General features: G+C 41.9%; 1 protein-coding gene across 1 annotated transcript in view; it reads right to left on the bottom strand.

The window, feature by feature from the left end:
- Positions 1 to 11,574, bottom strand: part of MYO3A (myosin IIIA) — a 176,002-nt gene that overhangs the window by 5,677 nt on the left and 158,751 nt on the right. The window contains exons 30-31 of the mRNA XM_007445869.1: positions 6,523 to 6,629; positions 444 to 484 (exon numbers count right to left, since the gene is read on the bottom strand). Coding sequence (XP_007445931.1) covers positions 444 to 484; positions 6,523 to 6,629 — 148 coding nt within the window. The remainder of the gene's footprint in view (positions 1 to 443; positions 485 to 6,522; positions 6,630 to 11,574) is intronic.

Raw genomic sequence — 11,574 nt, 5'->3', positions numbered from 1 at the left:
AGTGTGAATAGAAGTGGGCCACACACGCAGGTGACATGAACCTCATCTTCCTAACAAATACATAAACATTATAAAAAGTGATTTAGCTTGTGTTGAAGAACAAAAAAGTACAAAGAGTTTGGGGAAAGAAAGTTCATGAACATGAGCATGCTCAAACTGCTCAATCAAAACCATATTAATGGGACAAGAAAAGCAAATTCCGTACTGGACGGTACAATTTATTAAAAACTGTTTGAGTTCTCAGTAAATAACTTGCACCGTGTTATCTCAGTATATTTCCGATAGGTAAGATCTTATAAATTACATATAAACCTCATATTTATAATATAAATGTATTGAGAGCACTATCCACATAAAATGGGTGGTTTTTAATCATAACTTGAACATATGGAGTTATATTTTGGTTTGAGAAGATGACATTAAAAGTTAGACATAATAATTACCTATCTTTCCTCGATCTTCGTTTTTCTTCTTGGATTGACTTCTAAACAGAATAGAATAATTAAAAAAGACTCTATATCATATTATGATCTTAATAAGATTAATTTATATATTACTATAGTATTAACATATAAATGTATTCCTATAAAGCTGATTTAGAAATAAGCAAGTGGATAAAATATATTTACAATCTAAAGAAATTTTACTCAATTAAAAATTTTAATTTACTCAAATTTTACTAATTATGAATTTGTGTTTTTTTTTTTTAACCAGGCCGGGAATGAAATTAATCTTTGCATCCCATATAAAAAAAGAGTTTACCACACAGTGGTGACCAGTCTACACAAGATTTCATAACGTGTATCTACCTACAAATGGGGACAAAATGTCAGACTTTCTGGAAAGTCTATCTCTCTATCACAAATGTAGTTGTATTTAGGCAGGTTAATTAGGCTGCTTTGATGTCATCCTTTTCTGCAGGTAAAGCAGATGGGTGGATAGTCAGGGCAGCTGCAACAGGACAGAAGAATGGAAATCTGACTTCATTAACCTATAGGAGGCCACTTATGGCATAAAAGTAGCAGCATGGATGACACATGTTCACTGCAAAATGTTTTTTCATAATTGGGAATTTGATGTATCACGGCACACTTTAGAATGTTTAAGTATAGAAATAACTAGATATATTTTAATCAGTAATTCAATTTGAACACACAAAGTGGTATTTCACTTAATCTTACACACAAAGCAGTATTCTCTTTTGTATTGTGACATTAGTCATGTGTTTCACTGTGTTCTAGCTCAGTGCATTTGAACTCCTATATTTACATGTTGCAAAGAAGATATATGTCTTTTAGGCTGAGAAAACAAATACCACACTCACCTTGAACAAGCTTAAGATATAATTGTGGCAACCCTAATGCAAGTATCAAATTGGGTGGCACCATAAAAGTGCAAGATAATAAAAATGTCAATTAATAATGGTTTGTGGGCTTCCTTGGTGGCGCAGTGAGAGTCCGCCTGCCGATGCAGGGGACGTGGGTTCGTGCCCCAGTCCGGGAAGATCCCACATGCCGCGGAGCGGCTGGGTGAGAGGCCCGCGGATTGCGAAAAAAAAAAAAAAAAAAAAAATAATAATAATAATGGTTTGTAAATATCTAGGGTTTTCCCAAGTTATCCTTAGACATACTGGATCATTTTTTTCTCATAACTTATCATTTGTAATAACTTAAAATGTTAGATGAGGCAAATAGTTCATAGTTCCTTTTATTCTTATGTTGGTATTTTAGTGGTTGGATGAGGTGGAAGTGAATGCTTTCCTGCATCAAGTCTGGGAGTGGACCATTCAGGAAGTAACAATGTAAGGGGCAGGACACCAATTACATTCCTGTCCTCCTTCCCGTTTCCTGTTCCTTCACATTCTTGACACAGTGCCCTAGGCTAGGAGGTGCTTACAAATAATGCTATTACCAGCATAAGCACAATGGCCCCTAGCAGTTCAGTTAATGATCCCTGGGAGCAGGGTGGTGTTTGCTGTGGTGGTTGCCTTAATAGGAGAGGTCCTGCCTCCTTGATCCATTATCTGAAAGAAATGTCTCTCTTGTCCTTGATAACCATTTTCTATAATCCAGAATGATGCTGAGTAACAGAGATCCCCTTTCTACAACCAAGAATCAAATAACGTTCCACCCTGGCGAGGACCCGTTTTTATTCTGGATCAGCACTTCCATCTGGGAGATGGTGGGTACAGGCTGGTTCTCAGTTACAGGAATTCTTAGAAGAGTAAATACCGTCTGGGCTTATTTCGCTCTTGCCTGTGCTAGAATAGCCTAGTGAAATGTAATTCAATGATATATTTTTCCAAAAATTATTTAAGATGGTTTATAATAGAAGCAATTATGTAATCAAGGTAATAAAACAGGAGTTGTAAATAAGGAACAAAGAGGGGAAAAGAAATGAGTGTTAAGATAGAGCTTTACATTTAGTTGTCCCTCAGTCCCCTAGGCTCTAGGGCTAAAGGGACGTATGACATGGCATTATTGATCATGAAGAAGGATATTGCATTTCCTGGAAGAGGATTTGATATGAATTTTATCACACAGGACTTTATAATAGGAGCATATACACACACACCTCGGAGATATTGCAGGTTTGGTTCCAGGCCACTGCAATAAAGCGAGTCACACAAATTTTTTTGGCTTCCCAGTGCATATAAAAGTTATGTTTACACTCTCTTATAGTCTATTAAGTGTGCCATAGCATTATGTCTAAACAAATGCATTCCTTATTTTAAAAATACTTTATTGCTAGAAATGCCATAAAACTGCCGGGGGAGGGTTTGAAATACTACAAGAATTACCAAGAGACACAGAGACAGGAAGTGAGCAAATGCTGTTGGGAAAATGGTGCCAATAGACTTGCTGAATGCAGGGTTGTGGCAAACCTTCAATTTGTAAAAAAAAGAAAAAAGAAAAAACAGTACCTGTGAAGCACAATAAAATGAGATATGCCTGAATTACTAAGACCAATGATGCTTGCAATCAGAGTTTTGATATGACAAATTACAAACCTGAAATTTTCAATGCAAAAGAAACAAATGTCCTATGGCCGTTTCTTATCAAACTAGAGTAAAGAAGAGAGGAAGACAAGGAAACAGAGATGACTTACGGAGGAGATATCCAGTGAGGATGTTTCTTGAGGAGGCCTTTGAAAGAACAGAGGTCTGAGCTCAGAGGACTGAAGAAGCCATTCCTCAGTCACTGCATCTCACTCCCTCTCCCTCCCACCTGACATAAAGAAATACATTTTATCGTAAGACTTTAAAATTCACCATTACATCATGGCGGACACAGTCTTACTTCCCTTTTGGAAATACACGAATATATAATGTATTCAGAGGCCTTCACAAGGATGAAGAGGGTAGCCAAAATGTAGACATAACAAAAAAGGGACCTGGGAGTGGCCAAACCACCTACTGCTGTGGTTGAGGGAAGGCCCCAGAAAAATAATGGGACCGGAAGGGACTTGTGACGTGATGGGGTCCATTGCTCACTTCTTGAGGAAGCTGTTGGCATGGAGTCATTTTGCTGATGGCTGCACAGCTTCTAGGTGTTAGAGCAGACACCACACGCCATGACAATGGGGCGTGAGTGTTCAGCTAACGTTCTCTCCTCCACAGCCACGTTTCTAAGCTTCAGCTTACTCTCATTTTGGACACAACAGCAACATTCCCCAGATGTAGGAGATTAAGAGCATCAAATCATAGAAGAGAGCTAGTGTTGATGTTAAGGCAGTCGGAAGGACCACACTAAGTGGTGACATCCAAGGAGAAATGAAAGCTATATTAATAGGTGAGACATCTGTCAGCACAGCTGCTCTTGTCGGGCAAGCATGAGGGAGGGGTGTCTTGTCCACAGCTTGGCAGCCTGAGAGCCTCGTCTAAAGTAAGTCGTGTGTTATTTAGCAAACAGTCGCATGATGAGCAACAGTGGGGCCATAAGAGTGAGCAAAGTCCCTGCCTTCCTGGAGCTTCTAGTCCACAGGGGAGAGTCAGCCAGGAGACAAGCAGATACATATCTATACCTGCTGTGAAGAAAAATTAAGTAGGGCCAGGAAGATACAGAGAGACAGGTGCTACTTTAGATACGGCTGTCAGGGAGCCTCTCTGATAAGCATAGTTCTGAATAAAGTACAAACGTTTTTGCTCACTACAGTGACCTGGGTCATGAAGAAAAGGTTTAAAATGTGCAGTAGAATGTATTTGAGAAGGATGTTTGTGAAAACCATTTAAAAGTACAGAGAATGTTTTGATGGTTAAAGGAGGTAGGGCTCCATCACAGCTATAAATTTCACTTACGTGTAACACCCCAAATCTGGGTAAAGGCCAGAGAAATATGAACCCATGGTGTGTTTTCACTTCAGATAATATACTAGTTTTCTATGTTTCACTGAAGCCACAGATTTCAAGACTCAGGGTTATAAAAAGGTTTCCAGTCACTGATAAATTAAGATGCATGAAAACAGTTTATACTCATTTTAAAAATAATAGTACAATGACAAAGTAAGCTTCCTGGGGTCAGGGACTCATTTGTGAATCAGCTATATATATATATAGCTGAATCAGTCTGCTGTATACCTGAAACTAATACAACATTGTAAATCAACTATAGTTCAATTAAAATTGTTTTGAAAATAAATTAAAAAATAAGTAAAATTGACTGTGGTGACGGTTGTACAACTCTGTGATTATACTGAAAACCATTTAATTGTGTATTTTAGATGGATACGTGTGTGTATGTACCCATAGTATATAGGTGTGTGCGTATGTACCCATAGTAATAAAAGGGTGTGTGTGTGTGTGTGTGTGTGTGTGTACCCATGGTATATAGGGAGGTGTGTGTGTACATACCCACAGTATATAGGGAGGTGTGTGTGTATGTACCCATAGTATATAGGTAGGTGTGTGTACATCCCCATAGTATATAGGGAGGTGTGTGTGTACATACCCATAGTATATAGGGAGGTGTGTGTGTATTGCCCATATTATATAGGTGAATGTATATATACGTATGACTGCCTTCGTGCATCACGTGGAATATGGAAAACAAACACTAGGTATTCTGATATTTGAGTTTGGAGTCAGAGGGAGAATCTGAGCCAGAGACCAGGATTCAGGAATCAGTAGAAACTGATGTCATGGCAGCTGATGAGACTGTCCGAAGGCAATGAGATGAGAAGAGAATCTAAGATTGAATCCCAGGCAACACCAAAGGGAAGAGGACCCTTCCAAAGACACTGGAGATAAATCAGCAGAGAGAAGGGAGAGGACCGGGAGATGGTTGATTTGAAAGTCAACCTTCATTTATGGCTGGGGAGGTGGGAAACTTAATTGCAACTCATGGGAAACATTCTCTGGGCTCTATAGGGACATGGAGGGTTGTTGCTGTCTTCACTGTGGCAGCAGGAAGTGAGAGGGGGAATAAGTATTGTAAATGGAAGGACCAGCAGGTGCAAAGGACTCAGGAGCGTGGGAGGCCACGCGCTGGCAGAGGTGCCAGCAGTTAACTCTGGCCAGTGGGCACGGGGTTGAAGAGTGGTCCTGGGTCCCATGAGGAAGGAGTCTGGACTTGATGCAGAAGGAGCTGCTGAGCCATTAAAGGGGCTCTCCAGGGAGGAACACAATCAAAGTTATGGTTTAGAGAAATGTTCTGCTATGGCTTGCAGAGGCTGAGATTAGAAGCAGTTAGGTGGGGCCTAAACTACTCCAGGTGAGGACTGAGATGGTCTGAAACAGGGTAGCTGCCGTGAGGCCAGAAGCAGAAGATGAATCAGAGCGAGCCTTTGTAGGGAGAAGTCACACTTCAGCGTGACTGATCAGCAGGCAAGATTCGGGATGCCTCGCAGTTTTGCTGGTTCAGGTAACCGGGCAGATGCTGGTGGCATTCACGGAGAACAGGAACCTAGAGGAAGGGCAGGCTGGCAGGGGTGATGCCGAGAGCTCCCAGGCTGCTCACCGTGAGTCAACGGGAGCTGGGAAACCAGAAGACCTCAGTACTATTAATGGCCCCGACAGCTAAGAGGTGCCTTATCCGTGTCTCAGAATCCTGATCAGTGAGATGGGGATGCCACCCTCCACGCTCTAAGATTCGATCTCACGATGTGTGTGAACACACCTCACTCTAGGCCTGGAATTTAAAAGGTGCTCAATAAATGTCTCTTCCTCCCCCTTCCTTCTCCCCGTCCATTTACACTAAGGTTCCTCCCTGGAGAGCTCCTGCTGTGATGCCCTTCTCTTTCTGGGTTGATATTTGCACAGCAGCTCAGATTACAGGACCAGAAGAGAAAACTGTGGGAGGGCACAGGGGTTACAGGACTGCAGGAGAGGCATGGACCCTGAGGAAGAGGGGTTGGAGGACAGCCAAGTGCCCAGACTGTCAGCCAAGGGAGGGGCAGGTAAGCAGAAACCGAGGTGCATCTCCTTTGCAAAGCCCTCCCTTTTGACAGGACTAGTGTGGTCAGTTTCCACGCTGGTTGTTAGGGGATGCTATGGCTCCCACCTGATAATGAGAGTGAGCCACTTACATGTAGGAGAGAATAGTACGTGGAGTCTTCAGGGTTATTTAGTGTTTTGGGTTTCCGGGGCCGCCTTGGAGGTCTCAATATTTTTGGCCCCTCTCCTTTGGAGATACCTACAAGAAAGGTGATCATAAACAAGCACTCAGTTACAAAGGCTAGTATCAAGCACTGTTCACCGTTTGTGCTAAATAACAAATTATATACATACAACTGGGGCAAAAACTGGGAAAAAGAGGAAATTCCTTTGTTCCTCCCACCAACCCTTATTATATTCCTCATCATGTGTTTCCTTCCGATTGTCCAGTGGTCTAGGATTTTGAGAAGTTAAGGGGAAGAGAAGACGGGGAAGAAAAGAAATGCACAGTCTGATAATGTGGAATGGCAGCTGAGGGTGGATGGAGCGAGCAGACAAAGCCGCCATAAAATCTCTAGAAAGGAGAATTATGCTCATAGAATCTTGTTGTCTCCTTGCCTCCCCCCGTCACTGGCACTGCAGAGTGACCCATCCATCCATCCATCCATCCATCCAAACACTGCATGGTCCTCATTTTTAAAGTACCACCTCATATTATGACCCAAACCAAGAGACAGCTCAACTGCAGGCTGGACAGATATTCACCAATATTTAGAATCTCAAACTATTAGAATGTTCAGATCGGACTTTAGGATCCTTGTGGCCAAGAAAGAATTAGGTTTGTCCTCTTCTCCCTGCTCTTTCTTTGATAGAGCCAAGTCCTCAAACCTGCAGCAACATCATCAGAGTTTCTGAGGATCTTCACGCTTTGCTGTCAGTGCTTTTGTTACAAGTGGCCTTATGTCTACAGAGTTAATAGGCCACTTACAAACAATTTCTATCTATTTTTCTTGATTCTTGACCACCTCATCCCCTAAGTGCATTTGTGATAAACATATCAGGGTTGGGCTGGGAGTAGGGTATGGGTGCTTACTGGAGAATGGCTTACATTCAACAGATATCTGACCACACATTTCTTAGCCGGACTTTAAGGGCATCAATGGATCATTATTGCATATAATAATGGGGGAACAATAATTCCTAATCCTCAGAGATAGAAATACACAGAGGAACTGAATTGTTCCAAACGGTTCTAATCAGATCAAGTCAAATCTAATCAAATCAATGAATGCTCCATACTTACTACGTGTGAGCCGCCGTGACTGGCAGCATAAGACCGCTCCAACCAGGATGGAGACTCACAGATGCCTAACTTTCCAGTCCCAGCCCCAGCTCACTGTGTGAACATATTTATCACAAGAGCATTCATATCCTAACGTTATCCAACTCATTCATTTTAAAATTTATGGGAAATTGCTGGATGACAAAGATAGATCAGCTAGTTGGGAGTATGTCATCATGGTGTAAGGCATGGAACAGTGCAAACCAGGACAATCATTCATTATCATCCTTTTTAGAATAAAACAAAAGAAAACGGGATCTCTGTTAATGAGACCACATTAATAGAGATCAGTTATAGATATGAGGAGTAAAAGTACTTTTCCAACCAATCCCTGGAGGTTCATCTCCCATTCTCTCTCTCCCTTTTCCTCCAAAGGAGTAGACAGAGTCGGTGGAGGGAATACAGATACCGGAGCCCTAGCCGAATCCTGTCTTAGACCATCACAGGCGCGAGGAAAGATGGTAAAACCTGAATTCTCGCCACCACCAAAAACAGTGGTCTTTTATTATTTTCCTTCTCCTTATTTATCCTCTCTCCCAGGGCTGATTTTTTTTTTGCGGTACGCGGGCCTCTCACTGCTGTGGCCTCTCCCGTCGTGGAGCACAGGCTCCGGACGCGCAGGCTCAGCGGCCACGGCTCACGGGCCCAGCCGCTCCGCGGCATGTGGGATCCTCCCGGACCGAGGCACGAACCCTTGTCTCCTGCATCGGCAGGCGGACTCTCAACCACTGCGCCACCAGGGAAGCCCCAGGGCTGACTATTAAACAGCTCTTATTGGCTCTTGCCAAGTTTTATTATTTTTAAATGTATTGGCCATATCCACTTACATATCTTATTTGAGTCTGAATGGCAAGAAACATTAAAATATAGTATCAGGTTATTATGTTTTTAGAAACATAAAGGTGACCAGGGACTAAATTTTAACTTGACTTTAATATTATTTAAAGTCTGAATTAAAATATCAGAATATTACTATTGTAATAGCAATTAATTAAATTTAAGGTGGCGAAGAACCTGGATAAATGCCACGAAAGGGAAAAACAAACAGATTCTGGGAATAAAGGAAGTCTTGCTCTTTCTTCATTTTCTCATCAAATGTTGCCATTCTATCTGATTTCTATCACCAAGACTCTATAGAACCTGCCTTCTAGACAGTCAAGGGTGACCACTTTACTGCCAAAGCCAAAGGCCACTTTTCTGTCCTTATTATCTCTGACTTCATGACCATTTAACATTATCGACCACCCCTTCCCTTCATGACTGAGGGTGAGGTTTCTGAGCGCAAGACACCTTATCTCATTTACCTTTGTATTCCTGGCACTTAAGGAAATGCCTGACACGTAGTAAGTGCTTAATAAAAGTTTGCTGGACGAGCAAACAATCCTTTGCCTCCTGGAATGAATCATGGTGCTCCCAGCTCCTTGTACTTTGCACAATGACCCCCTACAGATGACTTCCCAATCCATAACTCAGCTAGAACCTCTCATCCACCAGAGCTTGGCCCTGATTTCCTACCCCTGTTGAATACTTGCATCTCAAACTCTCAGACTCAGGTGAGTCAGGGGTCCTCTTTCTTCTCCATCTAAGATTCTGTACACCACAACCTTAATGGCACTGTATTTCTGTCCCCCAGGTTTGTAATATTGATGTCACCCGCGCCTTTATTCCTCTCCTTCGTTTCCTGGAAGCAGGCAATCAGCAAATTCTGTCAACGTCTTTGACACATTCTTTGAAATGCCTAATACTCATCCACTAGTTCTTGCTTACCCTTGCTACCACCCTGGGCTAAACTGCTCATTTAACAACCGTGGCAGCGTCTTAATGCGCTCTGTGCTTTATCTCACACATGAAAACCAGATTTTCCTTCCTTAAATACCACGATGAAATTTCACTTTCCAAAAATTCATGATGCTTTTTTCCTTCTTCATTAAACCGAGACCTCTCCTAAATCCAAGTTACTTACAATCTCAGCCATTCCAATTTATCTCCCACTTCCCCCCAAGATGAATTACCTCCTCTGGTCAGCCTCGTTCCCTAACTGGAACCCCAGCACACCATGTTTAGAGCTGTACCTTTGCTTATTCTCATCTTCTCATAGAAAGGTTTTACATGGCCTCACTGAAATCTTAAGCATCCTTCCATGCCTGTCTCCACCTCCACCTCTTCCGTGAAGCTTTCACAGATGGCCCAGTCATCTCCGTCTCACGTGAACATCAATGGTACTCACAGGCTGTGCAATTTATTTGAAACGTGTTATGGGCTGAACTGTGTCCCCTCAAAATTCATACACTGAAGTCCTAACCCCCAGTTCCTCAGAATATGAAGGTGTTTGGAGAAAGGGTCTTCAAAGTGAGGTCACTATGGCCTCACTAATTCAGTATGCTCGGTGTTCTCGTAAGAAGAGGAGATTAGGACACAGACACACACAGAAGGAAGACCATGTCAAGACAGAGGGAGAAGATGGCATCTATAAGCCAAGGAGAGACCTCAGAAGAAACCAAACTTGCCAACACGCTGATCTTGGACTTCTAGCTTACAGAACTGTGAGGAAATAACATTTCTGTTGTTTAATCCCCCAAGTCTGTGGAACTTTGTTATGGCAGCCCTAGCAAAATAATGCAACACTTAATCTCATACTTCTTACTATTTTTACCTATGACTTTAAAAAAATAGTGGGACCATATGCTTTTGGGTGGTGGGCATTATACCTTAGGATCTGATGCCCTCATGCTTTTTCACTGGATATGTACAGGTGGTAGGTGTTTGGAGATGCTAAAAAGCCTAACTGAATCCATTTTAGCTTAGAGACACAGTGCTAAGTGAAGAGCAGACACTCAATATAATTTTCTTAACTGGATCACTATTGTCACCAGATACAAAAATAAATCCTGATTCTTCAAAGATAAATGTAAATGAAGGAACCGACAAACATCCTGAAAGAAAATCTGGATGACGTCATGAACCATCTAGGGGTACAGACGTCTTCACTAAAACTCAGAAGTCATAAAAAGGTGGCAAATGACTACAAAATACAGCCCAACAGAAAAATGCGCAAAAGGTGTAAATAGCAAGTTCAAGATGAGCAAACCCATAAAGCCAACGAGCATGAAAGGCAAATGAGCTTGTCAGCAGACAAGACAATATGAATTAAAATAACGGTGTAATATCATTTTACTCCAGGCATAGTAGCTAAGATTAAAGAGAAGGCTAACACTGCTGGACAGGATGTCAGAAAAAGTGAATTCACTTTTTTTTGTTGAAGGAAACATCTTCTTAGGGCCTTTTAGGAAAGCCATCTATCAAAACCCAAAATGCCTTTCAACTCAACGACTCCACCCCTGGAGGCTTATCCCATAAAAATATCATCAGTATACAAGGACATTTTCAGAGAAGTTTTCTGCAACATTTTTCATAGTGGCAAAAAATCGAAACAAAGTGAATACCTAGCAATAGGGGAAAGGTTACATAAATTATTGTGATCTTCATATGGAATACCATATGGCTATTAAAAAGAATGATTTTTAGCTATACCTGTTGATGTGCAGGGATTCCTGCTCAGGTAGTAAGGGAGAAAAGCAAGATGCATAATAAAATAATGACAAAAAATCTCTATATCTGTATGTGTGTGTAAGGGCATTTATGCACATCTACAAAAGATATAAAAGAACACATGTTTTATAAGAGCTTCCTTGATGGGGAGAGTAAGGTGGGTCGGAGAGGGAGAATGGCGGTGGGCGGGAGGGGGCAAGAAACAGGAAAAAATGAAAAAAATATTGCATTCAAAAGAATCCTGGAGGGCTTCCCTGGTGGCGCAGTGCTTGAGAGTCCGCCTGCCGATGCAGGAGACGCGGGGTCGGGGCCC

The sequence above is a fragment of the Lipotes vexillifer genome, unplaced genomic scaffold (genome assembly GCF_000442215.2).
Source record: "Lipotes vexillifer unplaced genomic scaffold, Lipotes_vexillifer_v1.1 scaffold738, whole genome shotgun sequence".
NCBI lineage: Eukaryota > Metazoa > Chordata > Mammalia > Artiodactyla > Lipotidae > Lipotes > Lipotes vexillifer.
The sequence above is the reverse complement of the archived record's forward strand: the minus strand, read 5'-3'. Positions and strand labels throughout refer to the sequence as shown.